Below are 21,132 nucleotides of genomic sequence, written 5' to 3'. Positions count from 1 at the left end.
TCACGAGGTTAAACCAATCAAAATATCGTCTTTAACCTTGTACTGCCCACTGTTTTGCTCCTTGGATATTAGCCTGATGTAGAATTTTCACAGAATGCCATTGAAAAAGAAATTAAAATTACTGTATTATATTTATATAGATTGATCAGCCTTAGGTCGAGCATCTCTTGGTACACATCAAAGCCTAGAAAACACTGGCGAGATAGCCTACTAATGAAGTGAGGGTCAGAAATAAAGTTTTGAATTGAAAAACAAATTGACTTTGCTACAACCTAAGTGTAAAGTGACCATGTAGGGGGCAGGGCATTAGGTTTAAAAGTAGAAATATCTATTTTCATTTAACTGATAATATGATGGAAATTGCCCCTGAGTGCAACTCAACTCTATGTAGATAAATGTCTAATATATCTGCAACATATACAGGAATACTTCAAATTGAGTTTTCTTGCAGTGCTGTGTCCATGCCATCTGTGCACTGTGCAGCTGTATTATTATTTCAGTAAACATAAACCAAAAAGAAAAATAAACAAAACATTTCCTCGTCTTTACAGACAGTAACTGCATCACTTCAGGGTCTTTATTATTATATTCTAAATAAAAATGTGTTTTGAACCTCCTGCAGAGTCTGGATGCTCCGTCTCTGCAGAACATCTCCCTCTCTCTGAACTCAAATCAGCTGGTGGCTGTAATTGGACCGGTGGGAGCTGGAAAGGTCAGTTACCTCCTCATGCCGTAATTTCAGAGTCAGAAAGCGGCTAGCTGTGATTTGTGTAAGACAATTAAGTTCAGTCGTTTATGGGCATATTTCAGCCAGCTAATGTCATAACTTGCTTTACCTCCGTCCAGTCGTCACTGCTTAGCTCCATTCTGGGAGAGCTGCCTGATGAAAAGGGGGTACTAAAGGTCAAAGGTCAGCTGACCTATGCGGCCCAACAGCCCTGGGTGTTCCCTGGAACCATCCGTAGTAACATCCTGTTTGGGAAAGAGCTGAACCCCCAGAAGTACGAGCGAGTCATCAAAGCCTGCGCGCTGAAGAGGGTGAGAGAGAGTTTAATCATTACTTGTTATTACATGTTGCAGTGCAATAAGTACACATTGCAGCAGACTGTCTGACTCATTACATAAACAAAAAAGGTTATGAAATTGTTTGTCCGACAAAGTAGTGACTTTGTGTCCTGGCTCTCAGTGATATATGTAACATTAACTACTCTGATAATCCTGGATTTAACAAACATTGGATTATTATAGTAGTAACAATGCCAGAATATTTATTACTGCATAATGAAATCATAGCAGCTAGAAAAAGTAATGATTATGTGAAGTAAAAGTAGCACCAAGCACAACACCAGCACCTTTAGCCAAGTGTTTATTCAATTTAAGGGAATAATTCCACATTCTCGTGGCTAACCTGCTGCAGAGTAGGGCTAGCCCGTCCCAGCAAAAGTAGGGGATAGCCCAAATTGGAATGTGTCAGTGTGAAAGTTTTTTTAGCATGGGGCTTAAACACTTCTAAGAATGGTCTTAGTCTAGGGCTTAGATTAGTGTCAAAGGCCCTAATGTAAATGCTGTATTTTGACCACAGTGGGCTCCTGTAGGAATGGTGATTCTTTCTCACATCTGATAGATAAGGAGGTGATTCTTCCTTGTGTTTGGATACATTAGCCTGAGCAGATCCTTTTAGGCTTTGTAATCCAGTGATGATCTGGTGTTTTTGTGACTTGTATCCGTGTTAGTGATATTAACTGAGCGGTTGGCACGTGTGTTTTTTTCATTGTGATTAGATGACTTTAGAACATTTGTAGTCATCTCACAAGAGAGATTTCTGCATTTTTGTTTCTCCTTGCTGGGTTGGAATGCAGGGCTCAGTTGGACAAATGTGATGTTGGCTACATCCCAGCAGAAATCATATCAATTGAATTGTGTTGAAATGTGTGGAGTTGTTTGTGTATGGTGCTGGCCAGGCTACTGTAAATCTTATCAAACCACACCCACACAGTTCTGATTAAACATATGGGCTGATTTTTTTTTTAAGTCCAGCTGAAAGAAAGTAATGTAATATTCCTACTATAGCAAACATATCTGCTCTGTGAGTATTACTATCTATAGTATCCATCTACGTATTGGATATCTTATTTCGATACAGTCAAATCTTGCGTAGCGTAGTAGAGCTTTCTATCGGCAATTGCCACAGACTAGTCAGAAAAACAGCCCACCATAGCTTTCCTGGTTAAGGAAGGAAATGTTTTTCCTTTACCTGTTTACCTCAATTAAAGGAGTGACTAAGCAAACTCGGATCGGCGAAAGTTGGCCATTAAGATCAGCTTTGCAGAGGGGATAGCCAATTAGTTGCAGATCATTATACAATGTGAAAAAATACCTGTAACCATCGCTTAGGTCCAGTTAGAAGCTGGTGTGGTCCTTCCTCTTCAACACCATGGCTCACAAACGTGTTTGTTTACTTACGAAACTTATTGAGACTCCGTGTGAGCCCCACAACCAGGATTTTCCCTTATTAATTCTATTGGAAGCATATGAGCAAGTATGAAGAGGACTCATTACAGCAAGGAAAACTTGTGTACATGTAGGCACCTAACTTACTTATAACATCATCCTTTATGCTGATATATCCCTGGATGTCATGTAAAGAACAGATATTTAAGATTTAGAATCATTTTTTAGGGGCTTTAAACTGGTGCATGTTGATACATGGATAGCTGTTAGAAGCTGAGGCTATGAATCTGTAGATGTGAGATAAACAAACCAGCTGATGGTTTCTAGGAAAAAAGAAAAAAAGCAGGAAAAGGAGCAATCAGTTCATAAAATACCAAAGATAAAACACAAGAGCTCTGAAAACAAGCTGATTAGGTGCTGTTTCAGTCATTCCTCAACCATGGACTGCAGTGACATGACAAAAATGACCCTCAGACAGAAGCAGCATTATCTTTCTGCCTATAGTAAACTGTTACTGAATGTTAGAGGACACACAAAAGGAGTCCACAGCAGAGTCCTAACTGAAGACTGTTGGTTATTAACTTTCCTCGTGCTGTTTTGTGGCTTAAAATATTAATGTGGTGCCATTTGTTGCTGCTGAATTTCTTTCAGCTCTTCATGTCTGTCTAAACTAAATTTATGGAGAACTATGACTCAACTGCACATGTGACGGCGTGAGACACTTCTGCTGTCTCACATGTCTGACAGCAGATGAGCAGATGATTGCACATAAGTGTCACGATCACTGCAGGAGAGGTTGCTCAGGCTGTGTACAGTAAATGAGTTACTTGAGATTCCTGTGACTTTGTCCACTTGTAATTGGCAGAATTCAAATAAATTATCCTAATAAAACACGTGTCTGAACTATGTATACTCTGCTCTGTCACAGACCGAACACAATTATCGTCTTCTATCATGGCAGTCTTTTCCAGTTATCTCGTTTTAATGTATTACTTATCTGTAGTCCATAAACTGTCCTTTTATATGCAGCAGTATAATGTTTAACTGCTGACTCTTTTATTGTATTTTCACCCACTTGCATCAGTTATCGTCAGGTTACTTTTTACCAGAAAAACGTGTTTTCTTGCCCATGTGTACATTTAACAGGTTGTCTGTGTTTTTATACAGTTTGTGACAGATTTTGAAACACATTATCAACACAATTCCTTTTAAGCCTAAAATTAGATTTCCCTGTGTCTTTATTTTATCTAATGTTCTGTTTTCATTCATCTAAAATGGAGAAAAAGCAGAGGATACACATTTTTAAGAAGGTGGCCCAGCAAAAGTTTGACTTGAAAATTGACTCAAAACATAAATCATTATAACTATATAATGAGTGTGTCTAAAAGTTTTAATTAGAGGATATCTACGGATGAAATGATTAACATCCATTCCTTCTTCAGGCAGAGGTAAAAAATATCCTGAACGCCCCATTCTGTAAAAGCATGTTATGGCACGTTCATTCTTTGTCTGTACATGTTCAGACATGTTAAGATCATTAGAAGGTCTCCGACAGCCCCTGATGTTCTACCTCATAACATTGCAAGGCAGCCGGATTGTATGACACTGCTGTGTCACATCATTCATGTCTACTCTGAATATGTATGTATTTATATATTATTGTGAAGTTTCAGTCGCATGATGATGGTATCATGCTATCTGTTTGTGCAGGACATGGAGCTGCTCCCTGATGGAGACCTGACGCTGATCGGGGACAGAGGGGCCACACTCAGTGGAGGACAGAAAGCTCGCGTCAACCTGGCGAGGTCAGAGCTCATTCCAAATTATGATTATTCTTTTTTTAAGTGAAATTAAATCACAGAATTTGTTAGTACAGCTGCATATCGCCAGTGTAACAGTAAGATGATAAGTTACAGTGTAACCTCCTTTCGGGAGGAAAAGTACGACCTAAAATGGTAGAACTACATCAATCCCTATCAAACAAATATTGATGGAGTGCTACATAATACAACACTTGATGCCAACAGCATGCTCCAAGAGAATAGATTGATCCGGTGTTTCAAAGGCAAGCATTAGCAGCAAGCAAGAAAACCAAGTTTGTGAACTTTGTAAAAGATGTAGTTGCTACATGCTGGCTAACAAAATTGTTTATGTATTGTCAGGGCTGTGTATCAAGATGCAGACATCTACCTCCTGGACGATCCTTTAAGTGCTGTGGATGCTGAAGTTGGGAGACACCTCTTTGATCAGTAAGCATCTCAGCCATGAACTCTTCTTCTCATCTTATAGGACCTTATATCCCCCGTCTATCTCAATTCTCAGCAGTTTGGGGTCTCGCGCTGTTAAACTGCAGCAGGAAGGATATATTTGACCTACCAAACAGCAAAATCCTGAATTGTTCTGGTCAACACCCCCTGGTAGAAAGCTTCAAAGAAATCCTTCGGCATTACATCAGTGCAGGAGAAAGTTCCCGTAAAAAAAGGGGTGGAAGTGTATCTGTATTGTATCATAATGAAGATCAAGAAAAGGTTTCCATTGTTTGAAAGAACTAAGCCTGAGTCAGGAAGAGGTGCGGTGCTGCTGGTGTCAGGCAGACAATTGAAACTGGTCCTACTCTTCCTGTTGCTCTCTAGTGAAATGGAATAGGAAGGCACACAGAAAGAAAAACAAATCCCAAATAGAATTACTGTGTCCAACTCTAACATAATATATGATATATGTTAGTGATAAACCTGACACGATCTTCTCATCTGTGTTTCAGGTGCATCTGTGGCCTTCTGAGGAACAAGCCTCGTATCCTGGTTACACACCAGCTGCAGTACCTGAAGGCAGTTGACCAGATTCTGGTGCTCAAAGAGGTTGGTCCTTCATGTGCTCCATGAGCAGTATTTACACTATTACCACATAATTGTTTGTTTAACTCTCTAACACAATGGCCCACCTGCTAGAGCCCGATTAGTTCTTTAGTACATATACAAGTGGTTTAAGAGATGATGTGGCAGTCGTTCATTCAAAATTAATTCTCTGTCTACAAATTAGATCTATGAATGGTCCATTCCTGCCGCATGAGTCATATACAGAGATTTGGAATACAATAGAAAATACTTTGTTGTGCATACTGAAGCCAGTAATTTATATCATATCATAACATGTAAACATAGAAACACGATAAGTGCCATGATAAGTTGTTTGATTAATGTAAAGGTTCTTATGCTATTGTCTTGGCAAGGACTCCCTTGTAAAAGAGATTTAGAATCTCGATGGTAATATTCCTGGTAAAATAAGAATTAAATAAAAAAACTTTAAAAGAATAAAAACTCAGTTTCCTGAATCAGAAAAAAGATACAAAGTACTGTGATGAGTAGCAGGCTCGTTTAAAAAGTGGCTGTTTTTTATGGCAATGATTTTCTATGGATGCTCTTCTTAGCAAGGAGGACTTTGTATGTTTGCCCTGAGGCAGCTGCCGAAAGTGGTATGTGTGGTTTAAATTTGCAGCGCTCCCCAAACTGCAGGTCCATCAGCTGCTGCTCCGGATGCATTGGATTCTGCTCACACTAGTAGCTCAGTGTTGCTGCTGCACGTGGTGGTATCAGGCAAAGCTATAGGAAGATGGGCGCTTTTATTGTCATTTTGCTCGACTGTTATAACAAGTAAAACATGTTTAACACAACAGGACATAAAGGAAACTTAATGACAAGTTGGAAACAATATGGAAATCAACCAACTAATATAATGATTAAAACATAAAGCAGAGCATAATGGGTGCCAATTTATAGAGAGGCTGAATGTATTGACCATTTATCCAATTTAGTCATTGAAATCCACTCCACCAGCTGCCTCAGGGTCACAAGAATCATTTTATTTATGTATTTATCCTTTCTATCACAAGGAAGGTCCCGTTGAGAAACAACACATTTCCTTTCAGGGCGCTTGCAGCTGTAACAGCTTAAGCGGCAGTGTTGGGCAAGCTACTTTGAAAGTGTAGTGAGCTAAGCTACCAGTTACTCTACATTAAATTAAGCTTCACTACACCGAAGCTACCACCCAGAGAAATGTAGCAAGCTAAGCTACAGTTTAGCTACATCAAAGCTATTTTTTAATAAATATATATATTGAAACAACTTTAGCATATTAACATGATTAAACAGTGTATACTCAGCAAATAGTATATTATAGTTATAGTATCGTTAAGTTTCTCTAGTCTGTATTCTAGTTTCAGCTTTTATATTTATATTTTATATTTGAGTTAGTCTATTTAGTTATTGTATATAATTCAGCCTTTAATTGTATTTGTTTAATTTACCTACCTCATTGTTTTTGTATTTGATTTATGTCAAGTGGTTGTAACACTAAAGTAAAGTACTCTATCCATCTACCAGTATCTCATACAACTGGCAGTTTCAAAAGTATAGGTATATTTTATTAGGCCCACTCTGTACTAGTAACTATATCTACATACATTTTAAGCTAATAATTTTGACTAACCACCATACTTTGGTTTTGTAGAAATTGCGTTTTTGTTGTACCCTTTGCTGGTTGAAAATCACATAAGTAACAATTCATAGTAATGTAAACTTTTCAACCGTTTCTCTGTTCCCTCATTTCCCCACCTCTTTCCTCCTATATGTAACGTTACTGTATTTGTTTATTATCTAAGTTTGTCTTTTTCTCTCGGGATCAATTTGTCTCCATCCTCCTCACCCTCCGCCATCTTTCCATCAAGTAACGTAACTCACTCAAGCTCACCTGTCTGTATTCCCCTTGCAGCAGAGATGTTGTAGGCATCAGCCCAAGGATTGGTCCGTGATGTCACTGTCATATGGAAGTGCTTGTCGGCTCCACATACACGACCGTGTATGGCAGTGGCGCCACTGACTGATCCTTTTATTTCAGACCGCAGCAGAAAGCTCCGCTGCGCTGAGCTTCAGAGATGTTTGAAAAAACGACTTGGTCAATAAAAGATGTAAGCCACTGAAAAGCTATTTGATTAAACTAGTAATGCCGCTACAAGAAGCGGCTTTACTAGTTTAACTACATTTCTCAGTAGCTGGTGGTATACCAGGCTCCAAGTGCACCCTGGAGACAATTCAAAGATAAACAATAAGATCTCTCAGAAATTAATCAATGTTTGGTACCACATGGGAGGATGGTAATGTCACTTTATTGTAGTCCATCAGCTTTCCTCTGGCTCCACCTTCAGGTCCAATGGTCATCCTTGCACTAACCATATCACCCTCAAGACCAACTACTATTTTTGTTGGTAGAGTAGAAGAATGAGACAAAATGGTGTTCTTTGCAACAGAATGAACATTAAAGCCCCTTCAGATCGCTAACAGGACTTCAGGCTGTTAGTGTTACAAGATGTCTGTATAATGAAATGTCTTTCTCACACACAAAGTTTGTGTATATAGTACATGATGAAATAGTGTGTGGATGCTCTGTGTTTACACACCACGTGCTCTTGTCAGGGTCACATGGTGGCAAAGGGGACGTATACAGAGCTGCAGCAGTCTGGAGTGGACTTCACCTCGTTGCTGAAGAAGGAGGAAGAGGAGGAGCAGCAGCCGCCTCCTCAGGACATCGTCGCCAGGAGACGAACTCTGTCACAGAACTCTGTGGCCTCATCTGTGCACTCAGTCAAAGATGGAGACCAGTTACCGGTTCGTGCATCATATCCTCTGTTTGTTTGTCCCACCCACATCCTAAGACTTGGTGTGACATTTACTTTGGCACATTTTGAATACCCTGCGTGTTCATTTACTGGAAGTTAAATCAATTGATCCCTTGTTGTTTGATAATGTAATTAAATTTTTCTTGTGTGTAAACTCTGAGTTAACCTGGGGTTGTCCACACAGGCAGAGACGGTGCAGACAGTAGCAGAGGAGAGCCGGGCTCAAGGAACCATCGGAGTGAGTCTGTATGTGAAATACCTGAGAGCTGGAGCCAACATTTTTGTTCTGCTCTTCGTCGTGCTGATCAACCTTCTGGCTCAGGTACGTAAGAAGCTCAGTCCAGAGCACTAATGAATGTTATGTCACTTTGTACGTGCTGGCTCAGTAAGAACATTTTTTAAAAAGTCTGGCACACATAAAGACCTACTGCTCATTCCTTTTCATCTTCCAGGTTGCATACATCGTGCAGGACTGGTGGCTGGCTTACTGGTAAGTATAGAGGACTAAAAACAACAAATTGTATTGCGCACATTAATCCACAGTATTTGTATATTCCAGATCTCCGATTTCTTCAGATTTTTTGTGTAACTTTATAATATTTCCACTGGTCAGGGCTGATGCGCAAGAGAAGCTGACCAGTAACAGCACCGTCATCCATAACAGTCAAAACGCCACCGAAGAGCTGAACTTAGGCTTCTACCTGGGCATCTACGGAGGTAATCTGAAAACACACATTTTCATTCCCATTGCTCAATGTGTTGTCTCCTGCACTGAATTTAAATAAAAGTAAATGTTCTGCTGTCTGCTTTTTACAGGTTTGACTTTATCCGTCATAATTTTTGGCTTCATCAGGAATTTGCTGTTCTTTCACGTGCTGGTGAGGTGTGCACAGTCTCTGCACAACCGCATGTTCAACACCATACTCAAAACACCCGTTCGCTTCTTTGACATCAACCCTATCGGTGAGCATATTTAAACATTAACTTCAATTATTAATCACATATTGATCACATTTTGGGCATTAGTTGGTTGAAGGAATGCAGATAGATGTGATAGAAAATGATGTTACTAGTCTTTTAGGTCTTAGACTTTAGTTCCAATCGTATTGTAGATGTATTTCTCTGAAGTTGCTCTCCTCTTTTGAGATGTTTATCTTACCGAAAGGCCCTCTAAGCAAAAAATCGCTCAAAGATTCTTCATCAAACTAAATCTTTTGTTGCAAAGTGTAAATTTCCACGGTATGATATTTTCTATACTGTTTTCTGTCTCATCTTAGGAAGAGTCCTGAACAGGTTTTCAAAGGACATTGGCCAGCTGGATTCTAACATGCCGTGGACTTTTGTGGACTTCACTGCTGTAAGGAGAGATCTCACACCAATGCCACAGCAGCTAGAAACTTGATGAATCCTAATCCCCAGAGAGCCACATTCCTGAAATAGGCATATGGTTTAGTTCAAGAAGATATGTAAGAATAGGCATCTTGTCGAATTCACACTCAAAACAAAGGGGGCAGCGTATATGCTAAAGTGTTGCCACAATCACTATTTCTTACTTGTCTCCTGTCACTTAGTTATCAGCTCAGATGTATGTGCCCTGGAGCAGCACTGAGTAACACATTACCCAGTTAAAATTCACAGCTCAACACTTGTATGTCAAACAGTAATCTGATTTCATTTTTTCCCTCTGAGCAGGTGTTCCTGCAGATTCTCGGTGTGATCGCTGTGTCGGTGTCGGTGATCCCCTGGATCCTCATCCCTGTGCTCCCCCTCCTTCTCTTCTTCATCTACCTGCGTCGCTACTTCCTGCAGACCTCCAGAGATATCAAGCGTCTAGAGTCCACCAGTGAGTGTCACACAGTTCAGCAGTGTGTGTATCAAGGCTCTTCTGTATCTGTATCATGTACATAATATGTGTTGATCTTCCTGCAGCTCGGAGTCCAGTCTTCTCCCACCTGTCCTCGTCTCTTCAGGGCCTGTGGACGATCCGAGCCTTCGGAGCAGAGCAGAGGTTCCAGAAAATGTTTGACGCCCATCAGGACTTGCACTCAGGTCTCAGCCTCAGCTCTTTCACATTCACCGTTCATCCTTATGAGCTCTCCAGTTTCAATAACATTTTTTCTCACCCTGAACAGAGTCCTGGTTCCTGTTCCTGACCACCTCTCGTTGGTTTGCTCTCCGTCTTGATGGCATCTGCTCCATCTTTGTGACCATCACCACTTTTGGCTGCCTGCTGCTCAGAGACCGTGAGAGAGATTTCTAATCTTTTAACATCAGAGGCAGAATTGTTCAAACACTAGACATGAATAATAGTAATATTTTATGGAATATTAGATGTTGATGCTAGGGATATTGTACAGAAATCAAGCAAGAATGTTGTATTTCAATTATACATCTTTTTCCCCTCTTCTGTCAGAACTGGACGCTGGCTCTGTTGGGTTGGCTCTATCCTACTCCGTCACACTGATGGGCATGTTCCAGTGGGGTGTTAGACAGAGTGCAGAGGTGGAGAACATGGTAAGATGTCTCTCTTGTCTTTGTTCAGCTGAATACAAGTAGTAAATAAAATCAAAGTTGTGCAGTTCTTCAGGCATGCATGGTGAGAAGTCTTTCCTCAAAACTGATTTACCTCAACTCGCTATGTAAAAAATATGTTTACGTTTTAGAAATTAACGAAGAATGATAATTCAATCATAATTAAAAGAATGTGACATCTCTTCTGTCTTCAGATGACCTCAGTGGAGAGAGTGGTGGAGTACACTGAACTGGAGAGTGAGGCACCCTGGGAAACCCAGAAACGCCCTCCTCCTGATTGGCCAAGCAAAGGCCTGGTGACCTTTGACCGCGTTAGCTTCTCCTACAGTGATGGCGGACCGCTGGTGTTGCAGAGCATGAAAGCCATGTTCCGACCCAAAGAGAAGGTGGGGCATCTTAATGTCTTCACAGGACAAAATATGGTTAATTTCACTCAATATTTAACCTGAGCTGATAGATTTATATTCATCTCTCCTGTGTCAGGTTGGTATTGTTGGTCGGACCGGTGCTGGGAAAAGCTCTCTGGTCTCAGCTCTGTTCCGCCTGGCAGAGCCTCAGGGGAAGATCTACATCGATGGTGTTCTGACCTCAGAGATCGGCCTCCATGACCTGCGCCAGAAGATGTCCATCATCCCACAGGTAAGCATGAGACCACCTCTACTTAACGTGCATTTAAAAACTCGACTATTTATAGGCTCTTTTTATACTATATACTTTATGTATGCTTTATGCCATTAATTCAACTGACAAGTTGGCCACCAATCCAGGACGTAACAAACATGTAGAAATACAGAAAATCCCTCATTGAAGGCAAGTGGTTTCTGATCAAAAATAAAGAGGGGAAACTTCTGAAAATGTCGTACTTGGATAATCCATTTTGGAAAAACAAATTTAATCAGACTTATTTCGACCAACTGGTGCTTTTAGATAGTCCTGCAGTGTTGTTAATCAGTGTTACTTACTCTTTATCACCACCAAATATGTCACTTTAACTTTAGAAATACTACACTGGTCTGTAGAGTAACCTCTGCCTCCCTCTTGTTTTTTCTAGGACCCAGTGCTGTTCACAGGCACCATGAGGAAAAACTTGGATCCTTTTAATCAACACACTGACGAAGAACTGTGGAACGCTCTGCAAGAGGTCAGAAACGCACGAGACAATGAGGAGTACAGATGCACGATCGAAAATGTATTAACTAATAAAAAAACAAACATTAATAAGCTGAAGACAAAAACAACCCTTGACTCCTATCCTTCAGTAGTACAGATACAAGTGGTGATTAGCCATGTGCAGAAAATTATCTAATCTGGAGCCTCAATAGATGTTTTGTTTACAGTAAATTCACTTGAAAACCACATAAGAAAAGCGTGTCTGTTTTGGTTAATCCAGCAAATAAAAGCACTGTGACCATGCAACAGTCCTGCTCATTGATTTTCAACAGTGTTTGATGTCCCATGATGCTGTATGTTGTCAAAATTGAATCTATAAATGGCAAAGAAATTTCTGAAAATAGCGTGTAAGCCATTTGAAATCATCAGTCAGTCTTAAATGACTGAGTCATAATTTTTATGCTCCTTACAAAAAAAAAAAACCCAAAACATTTATTGAAAAGAATTTCACATTAAAAGATTCCAACTTAAATGTGGCTGACTATTAGAACGGCACTTTCATTGGGTGAATGAAATGGTAAATCCATTTTAGACACACAGATGTTAACTTGTCTTACATTTCACTGCAAATTATATATATATTAATAAGTTTAGCCAACTAATCAATAATTGCACAAGTATTTAGACTGCTCATTTGTCTTCCTTCACGTCTTGCTCCTATTAATCAAGCAGCAGCAGAGACTGCCTGATAGAGGCTTCAGCACTGTGATAATCTCTGTGTCCATGTTCCCTGCAGGTCCAGCTTAAGTCTGCGGTGGAGGAGCTGCCCGGTAAATTGGAGACGGTTCTTGCCGAGTCAGGCTCCAACTTCAGCGTGGGCCAGAGGCAGCTGGTGTGTCTGGCCAGAGCTGTCCTGAGGAAGAACCGCATCCTCATCATCGACGAGGCCACAGCCAACGTGGACCCCAGGTACTGTTGACTCAGCCTCGCTGGCAGTCGTAGTACTGAACAGAAAATGGCTGCAGTAATACTGTGTGGTTTTTCCATCTTTAACCTTGCTAGAGAAGAAAATATGACCCACACCGACATGATGACTTGTGATATACTTTAGGTCATTGATTTTAAATAACTGTGTACTTAATGTATGTATGTATGTCTGTGCTGTGTCCCTGCAGGACGGATCAGCTGATCCAGAAAACAATACGGGACAAGTTCAGAGAATGTACTGTTCTGACCATCGCTCATCGTCTAAACACCATCATAGACAGCGACAGGATACTGGTGAGTCCGCTGGCAATCTCCCTCTCCCTCTCGCTATCTACCTCTCCCTCTCTCTGTCTCCCTCTCTCTAACTACCTCTCCCTCTCTCTAACTACCTCTACCTCCCCCTCTACCTCTAACTCTCTCCCTCTATCTAACTACCTCCCCTGCGCTCTCTTTAACTACCTCTCCCCCATTCTCCCCCTCCCTCCCTCTACCTGCCCCTCCCTCCCTCTCTCTGTCCACCTCGATCTCTTATTTCTGTCTACCTCCCTCTCTCAACCTACCCCTACCTCTCTCCCTCTCTCTACCTCCCTCTCCCTATCTCTCTACCTCTCTATCTACCCCTCCCTCTCTCTCTCCACCTCTACCTCTCTCTCCCTTCCTCCCTCTCTCCCTCTCTACACTGTAAAATCTAATTTTCAGGTTTCAACTTAAAAACACGAGTGAAAGGGCTGCCTTAAAATTTTGAATTAAGTGAAAAAACAAAATGTGTCATTCTAACATGACTTCCTGGTATGTTAACCTGTTGTGTAAACCTCTGCATTAGTTTGGTTGACTTTAAATTGATAATTGATTGAACTCCTTTGGGTGTTTGAACTAAAATGCTGAGTTGTTTAAACCTTTTATTTCAGTTAAACTGACTTGGATTATTTAATTGATTCAACTTCTTTGGATAGTTGTTTGAATTTGCAAATCTATTAGTTCAACTAAAAGTGTGTTCATATGAATTAAATAGTTTATTGAACTTGTCCAAGATTTATTTTTTCAACACAGTAATTTGGCCAGTTGTAATACTTCTCTTAGTGCAACAGATTTAAATTTGCACATTATTTCACTCCATTTCCAGTTGTTCAGACTTAAAATCCTATTTCAGATTGGCTGTTTGACCTAATCATTCAAAATCATGCTTAGCAAAATCTAATTGAAATGATGTAAATAAAAAAACTAATTTGAAACTGGTTTGAACTTCAATATGTAAAGTTTTAAACACTCTGAGGCATCTGAACACAACCTTAAAAGGTTATCTGCAGCTATTGTTTTTTAAACCATGCACAAGTGTTGCACCTGTGTACATCAGGATCTTCTGAATGACTTAGAATGTGTACCTTAGTTCCTTTGGATGGTCTATGTATGAAGACCCATCAGCACAGCAATGGCATGCAGGATGTCCTTCAGATCAGGCAGGATCACTCTTTCTTCCAGGACCACTGACGGGTCAGTGTCTTCTCCGTCTTTCACCATCACAACCTCATCATCAACTTTCATCCCCTGAGCGAATGTTTTTTCATAATCTGTGGCCTACACAAGATGTCAAAGAAAGCAAAAATATCCTACCATCTTTATTTGTTCTTGTAGTAATGTTAATATGATGGCATCTACAAGGGCCACAGAACAAAGTGAGTTCCATTTGCTGTTAAAACCAGCTGATGGATCAAGCTTGCAAATGGCCATCGTAAAATAAAGTAGTATTATATTTCCAATGATAAACACGAGGATGCAGTGTGATGACGAGTTGCTGCAGCAAGACACACAAGAGCCATGCTGCTCAAGAAGGCTGTGTGTGCACTAAAATGAAAAGAACTGTGGTGCACATTTGCTTCTCAGGTGAGCAGTGTGTCCTAAGTGTAATCTGCAGGTATAATTTTATGAATATCATGTATTACTTAACTATACTTACCTTTTATTGTTAAAGAGGAGACAGCAGCTGCAAGCTGATGGTCTAACTGTAAAAAACGAAGCCATCTCATGCATTTTCTTGCTTTCATTTTAACTCAAGGGAAAAAAAAAAATAGTTCCAAAACATTACCTTAATGTACAAGAAATGCCTTCGGTGAAACCACGAGTCGACCTGGCACAGTGTATGCTGACAATGGAATGTAGTGGTTCAGCTCTTTAGGTCTTTCTTGTAGACTTGGTAACACCTGACGTGCTCCAAATACCAGGCTGAGAAAGATTCCAGAAGAAAGAATAGCTTGTTGCATACAAGCAACACATGGACAATCTTACAAAAGTCAGAAAGTCCACAAATGCTTCCAATTGATACAACCCTTCCCTTGGTGTATCTTGTTCCATGTATGTATGCAGTTGTGGCCAGAGATACACTGCTCAGATTTCTACATTTCTTCTCAATCACTTGTTTGACAGAAGAGCCCAGAGTGTCCAGTGAAACATTTGATTCAGGCCTGGAAACACATTTACTAACTGCTTCCTGTGTTCACTTATTTTGGCATCAAGGTTAACACAAGCTTTTATCTGAAAAGGTGGAGGATGCCAAAAGTTCCACAGTGTCTTTAAGGTCCAGAATCTCAGACCATGCATCATCATTTTCAGGAACAACGTCACCTATGAGTAGAGATGGCAACCTCAAAAGAGTACAGTTCTCATGGGCATTGTCTCCAATAGTTTTATTCACAAGTTCTTTTTCTGAAAGTTTCTGTGGACAGTTAGCTCTGGAAGAAAATGTATTAGGGCTGAGCTGTATGACAGTGTTTAAATAATCCAATGTAAAGTACTTCTGTACTGATTTTTTTTTTCAAACACAGCTCCAAAGGAACAATACCTTCTAAAAGGTAGTGTAAAAAGTCAGTAGGAAACCCTGTTATACAATGCAAGTAAGATAATGTTTAATACACAGTCTCTTTACACTATGTCAACACTTTTCGAGTTTTCATTCTCCCTCACCCTGCAAATCTTCTCATTATAGAACTCTTTGGTTCTCAATAAAAATGACTTACTTTGCACAGAACAAATCTGAATATCACTACGACTGGCTAAACAAACTCATGGTTCTCCTGAACACCAGCTAATGAATATGGTGGTGCCAGTCTCTTGGTGGCCGTCTGTCTTCCACTGTTGGGGCTTTAATTGAGTTCAACCACATTCTCCCCAGGTAGCTCAGTGGGTTGGAGGGCTGTCATAAAGTTGTGAGATTCTAGGTTCAATCCTTGAGTCAGGCTGAGTTTTGAAACGCACTTTTCAAATAAAACCCTTCATAAAGTTGTTGCTCAAAACGAGTAAAAGACTTCACTCTGTGAATCATTATAGCTCAGGAAGGGTAAAAGTTCATGTCCAGGTAGCTCAGTGGATTAGCGCACTGTCATAAAGTTCTCAGAATGAGGGTTTGATTCTTTGGTCAGTCTAGTTTTGAAAACCTCTCTTTAAATAAAGAGTCAAAAGCTCCTGACTCTTGCTGCTCGGAAGAATGTGTGAAAACCTCTAAAAGACTCTTACAGCTAAACGAAGACTATCTGTCATCAGCAGCGCCAGTCTGTTGGTGGCCCTGGGTCTCCACTGTGCGGGCGCTAATTGAATCCAACCAAACTCTCACAAAGTAAATGTCAAGGTAGCTCTTTGGGTTAGAGTGCTGTAATGATGTTCTGAGGTTGTAGGTTCGATCCTTGAGTCTGTCTGAGTTTTAAAAACTGCTCTTCCAATAAAAGAGGCAAAAGCTCCTGACTCTTTGTAAAGTTACTGCACGGAAGGAGAAGTGAAAACCTCTAGAGGCTGTTTGGTTGTTGGATCCTGTACGCTCAGCAGGGTTTGAGTCTTGATTGATATTTTTTTTTAATGTTGATGTTCAAAAGAGTGAAATGTGAAAGAAACAAAACCCATCAGTCAGATCCAGTAGCTCAGACTGATAGAAGCCTGGTTAGCAGGTCTGAGGTTGCAGGTTCAAGCCCTGGGTAGTTGAGGTGATTTTTAAACCTGATGTCCAAAACAAGGAGTGGAATACTCCCAGAAACAGAAGTTTATTTCCAGCTCAGGAAGATGCAGCGATGCTGTGAAGACTGAAAGTCATGGGTTTGAGTCTTGATTGATTTTCTAGTGTTGAGGTTCAAAAGAGTGAATTGTGAAAGAAACGAAGAGCATCAGTCAGATCCAGTAGCTCAGGCTGATAGAGGCTTGGTCAGCAGTTCTGAGGTTGTGGGTTTGAGTCTTGACTTGGTTTGGGTTTGAGTCTTATAAAACTCAGTGAAGTTTGAAGTACAGAATGAAAAGCGCCCAGAGAAGAAGTTGAAGTGCTCGGTGGACTGGTAGTGCGGTGGGTCTGTTCCTGGCTTGTAGTCACCACAGAGGTGCTTGTGCAGGTTCGACTCCTGCCTCGTCCTGCCTGGAGCCGAGGGGGGGGGGGCTGCGTCCCCTCCCCGGGGTTTCTCAGAGATGGAAGCAGGGCGTTATGGGAAAATGAACCATCAGCAAGTGAACTTTTATGCGAGGATGTGACACAGATTTAAAGATGTTGTGAGTCATCAGAGCAGGATGAAGTCTTTGCAGCATCATGAAACTTGCTCATTGCATCACATCATGTTTCAATCAATCTTTATTTGTTATTTTCATAATTGCAAACAGAAGTCATCTCATGACACGTTCCAGACTGAGCAGGTCTACAGCAAACTCCTTGATGACTTCATCTGCAGAGAGAGACATTTCCCTCATGAGCAGCAGCTGCTGACAGAGGAGAGAAGAAACAGGGTCAAGAGTTGTTCATATTAGAGTCCATATTAAATATTTAACTGTGATAAACTCCATGACAGAAGATTATAAAATATGATCATGTATACAATAACATTTAATGGTAAAAAAAAGTAAAGTTGAAGCAAACTGCTACTATAAATATGCAACATATATGCAGTTTTTATTATTACTATTATTATTACTACAACTACTATTGTTCTGCATATTCTTGACTTTGAATGGGAGCAGCTATACATACAGTTACATATATTGGTAGCTGTTAACACTTGTAAAAATACATACATCAGAATGTTACATCCATTGTTTTTGGCTCCTATCTGTTTCCCAAATATATTGGTATGTGTGTGAATGTGTAAATGAGAAGCATTAACTTACAGCACTTTGTAGAAGAAGCTTTATAAAATTCACTCCGTTGACTTGTATTAGATCACGGGGCAGAGCTGCCACATCCAATATGGCGGTGACGTTGACACATCTCTTAAAGGGAGACAAATTAAACATGTAAAAGTTTCAGTCTTTGAAACATTGAATTTGAGGAAAATAAAGCACATATTAGGAATGAAAATAATCATCACTGGCAGCCTTTGAATGTTTAGTCCTGAATTGTAATCATTGTTTTGTTTGTTACAACCCTGGCTCTCAGGTTGAAACAAAGAGAGAAGACACACAGAGCTCTAAGAATATTTCAGTGTTTATTTAACTAACCAACCGAAAAGGAACATAACGTGGGTGTGTGTTGCGTCAAATGTAGTGTGTTTGTGTGCATGTGTCTATGTATATAAAGAAACAAACATCAAACTACAGCAGGTTGTAGGCCATAGCAGCAGTCAGCTGCTCAGCCACCAGAGAGAGAGAGCAGACTGACTGAGGCGGCGTTTTATCAATGAAGCCACACCCTAAGGTGTGGTCTGCTTAGGACGGCCCACTGCTTCCTGGTTCTCCTGGAAGGCACTGAGAAGTGAAGCAGACAGATCAACAGGGACGTCACATGTTTAAAAAATAATAGGCCTTTAAAAAATGAATTGTCATTTCAGTAAGTTTTAAGTGGGTTATCATATAACAGGGTTAAAATGATCAGGGCTTCTGTCTGTAGCCAAGTTTGTAGTCTCATTAAAAAGTGTGAAATTAGACTTCCTTGCATTAAAGCCATGAATATATTATCCCCAGATTGAATTAACAGTTAACTGTTCTCTAGAATCATTTTTGGTCCGAAAATATTTATGCAAGTGCTGTAAAGTAACAAGTAAAGGAGCGAACTTTGCATAAAAATGTTGAATGTATTAAAACTGAAACAACCAGTCTGTTGCCTGTCACTCCTTCCTCTGTTGCTGTGAAGACATTCAGACAGTCACGCAGCTGATTAGAGGGGCGGAGTTTAGTTGTTTGTCTTTCTAAACATGCACGAGTGCATTTCATCATACATGATGCTGTCACGTTTCACGGTCATTAAAACGAGGTGATGTCTGTCTGTGTAAACACACCGACTGTGGGTGAGACAGACAGGCGGGACCGAAGGTTTACTCACAGTAAGAAGCATTTCACTGATCAATTATATGAAACGTGTCCGCAGAGTTTCACCTTGAACTCACTCCTGCTGCCCGCTCTGTGTGTGTGTGTGTGTGTGTGTGCGCAGCAACTTCTTCAAGTTAGGCCTGCGTTAGCTTCACAGTGCTACTATGTTTCTTCCGCATGTGCACCGAACACACGAAAATATGTTTGGCACGATCCATAAATGTGCATAGAAAGTTTCGCATTTCCCCTGAAACATGATGTTTTCTTCTTACCTTGTTTACAAGCGTTTTGAGCTCCAGCTCGGCAACACACGTCTCGCTTATGGCGACGTAATGGCGGAGTGCGCAGGTGTGTGACGTCATGTGAACACGTGATATGAAGCGAAAACACCAATTTATTTGCTTTATGAGGCGTGTTATGTTCTAAGGATGTATTTATTAAATTGGCATTAGCGTGTACCACCATGGCCGAATATGAAATAGCGGGTAATGGCGTTCATCAAATGTTGGTGATGCTAGCATTTGATTGACATTAGATACAAATCCGCGGTCTTGGAGCTGTGCTGTGGAAGTGGCACAGGATCTGCTATGCACTTTTAGGTCTGTCTCGTGACTTTCTTTCTACCAAGCCCGCCACGATGTGTTAACTCAAGTACTCAAGTATGACTTCCTACTTTTTACAATATTTATATATTACTTTGGGGACATAAAATATATTTTTCTTTTGTTCTTTTTTTAAAAATAAAATTAGAGCTGTTCTCAATATGAGCAGATTTACTGTGATTTTAATCTTTTTAAAATATCTTAATATCTGTGTTGCGGTGGCAGATGATCCTCTTTAATCAACAAAATTTTCAAGATGTAGTAAGCAATGACATTACATCATCATCTCAGAATGAATCAACAATTAACAATTGTAAACTTTGATTTTGTCTGCAGGTTCTAGATGCAGGGAAAATTCACGCCTATGATGAGCCTTACACCCTGCTCAAAGATAAAGACGGCATCTTTTATAAAATGGTGCAGCAGACCGGCAAACAGGAGGCTGCAGCTCTGCTAGAGGCAGCTAAAGAGGTAAGGTTCACATAACCTTTTATGAAAACCTTTTCTTTTGATTGAATGTGATTTTTTTTTTTAATAAACGCTGTCTTTTCAGGCCTACGAGGGCAGAAGCCGTCCCAACATCTCAAACGGACACGCAGAAACAGCGGACGGTAACTTGGTTATCTTCGAGACGGCTCTGTGAGCTGAGGGAGGCTGAGACTCTTCAGGAAGTGTCTGGGCTCATACTGCGCCCCTCCAGCCTCTGGTGTCAGCACACCAGGCCTGGACAGAAGGGCCTCCACCAGTGCAGCTAGGGAGGAGATAAAGACGGAGGACAGGATCCGGCCTCACTGTGGCCGATCCAACTGTACGCACATTATGCTGTCGTTTCTCTCAAGCTGACACAGCTTGGAATCACTACTGTAAAAACTGTTGACATAGATCAATATATATTTCATATTTGTCGTATGTTAAGCAACTGCTGCTCAGTAAACACATGCCTTGGAGAAATTGCTTTTAAATGGCTGCATAATTGTTAAAAAAAAAAAAAACCTAAGTGCCTTATTTCAGGTTGCACATGTGTTAATTTAACTTGTTGATAGTGTAAATGTGTATCCAAAGTGGCCTTTGTTTGTATAAACAGGTAGCACTGCTGCACAGGACTAATGATTACCAAATTCTACAGCAGCGCTGCACAGGTTGTGCGCCCTCAGTAAAAGTCTGTTTTTGTATGTTGATCTCCGAACGTGTTCCAGAAGAAGATCCTTTTTATATCGCCAACACTGACAGTGAAGATGATCAGGCTGCAATGTGAACACAGCTGGAGTGTGTTCAATCCCTGTTGAAATTATTTAGCACTCATTTGTTTTGTTTTTTGCTGTTTGAATGCGTCATGACTATCTTTCATGTTAATACTGTTTCCAGTTTGTACTCTACTGTTTGTCAGATGCTGCATAAACATCTACAAATCTGCCTCTGAGAGGAAGTTACCTTGTGGTTTGATATTGTTCCTGATGGGCCCGGCCCAGGAAAAACACTTTATATCTAATAAGATAAAACAAGATTTGACACAGG

At 40.5% G+C, this 21,132-nt stretch overlaps 1 protein-coding gene and 1 long non-coding RNA gene across 6 annotated transcripts in view; one reads left to right on the top strand and one right to left on the bottom strand.

Annotated features, from left to right (window-relative positions):
* LOC115576876 (multidrug resistance-associated protein 4-like) overlaps positions 1-21,037 on the top strand; it is a 32,270-nt gene extending 11,233 nt beyond the window's left edge. Inside the window, exons 10-31 of one of the 2 annotated variants that reach the window (XR_003982959.1) lie at positions 623-712; positions 847-1,038; positions 4,162-4,256; positions 4,614-4,700; positions 5,213-5,309; positions 7,920-8,111; positions 8,307-8,444; positions 8,575-8,612; positions 8,736-8,839; positions 8,939-9,085; positions 9,400-9,479; positions 9,815-9,965; positions 10,052-10,171; positions 10,255-10,365; positions 10,536-10,636; positions 10,849-11,040; positions 11,138-11,293; positions 11,706-11,795; positions 12,561-12,733; positions 12,940-13,045; positions 14,139-14,242; positions 19,954-20,089. Coding sequence is in view for 1 of the 2 variants with exons in the window: in XM_030409481.1 (XP_030265341.1) it covers positions 623-712; positions 847-1,038; positions 4,162-4,256; positions 4,614-4,700; positions 5,213-5,309; positions 7,920-8,111; positions 8,307-8,444; positions 8,575-8,612; positions 8,736-8,839; positions 8,939-9,085; positions 9,400-9,479; positions 9,815-9,965; positions 10,052-10,171; positions 10,255-10,365; positions 10,536-10,636; positions 10,849-11,040; positions 11,138-11,293; positions 11,706-11,795; positions 12,561-12,733; positions 12,940-13,045; positions 19,954-20,088; positions 20,171-20,260 (2,685 nt within the window). In the remaining variant the exon portion in view is untranslated. Of the gene's footprint in view, positions 1-622; positions 713-846; positions 1,039-4,161; positions 4,257-4,613; positions 4,701-5,212; positions 5,310-7,919; positions 8,112-8,306; positions 8,445-8,574; positions 8,613-8,735; positions 8,840-8,938; positions 9,086-9,399; positions 9,480-9,814; positions 9,966-10,051; positions 10,172-10,254; positions 10,366-10,535; positions 10,637-10,848; positions 11,041-11,137; positions 11,294-11,705; positions 11,796-12,560; positions 12,734-12,939; positions 13,046-14,138; positions 14,243-19,953; positions 20,090-20,170 lie in introns of those variants that run through there. The other variant, XM_030409481.1, reaches the window with a different exon arrangement.
* LOC115576879 (uncharacterized) lies at positions 17,331-19,371 on the bottom strand. 4 transcript variants are annotated; one of them, XR_003982963.1, is made up of 4 exons: positions 19,288-19,371; positions 18,296-18,454; positions 17,879-17,980; positions 17,331-17,476 (listed from the first exon to the last, which is right to left on the bottom strand). It is a non-coding gene; the product is annotated as an uncharacterized LOC115576879 (long non-coding RNA). The 4 variants fall into 4 exon arrangements; XR_003982961.1 differs by having other exon boundaries at positions 17,331-17,473; XR_003982962.1 differs by having other exon boundaries at positions 18,306-18,454.
* Positions 21,038-21,132: the final 95 nt, after the last annotated feature.

Source organism: Sparus aurata, chromosome 24 (assembly GCF_900880675.1).
Source record: "Sparus aurata chromosome 24, fSpaAur1.1, whole genome shotgun sequence".
NCBI classification, from domain to species: Eukaryota; Metazoa; Chordata; class Actinopteri; order Spariformes; family Sparidae; genus Sparus; species Sparus aurata.
This window is presented reverse-complemented; position numbering and strand designations above follow the sequence as displayed.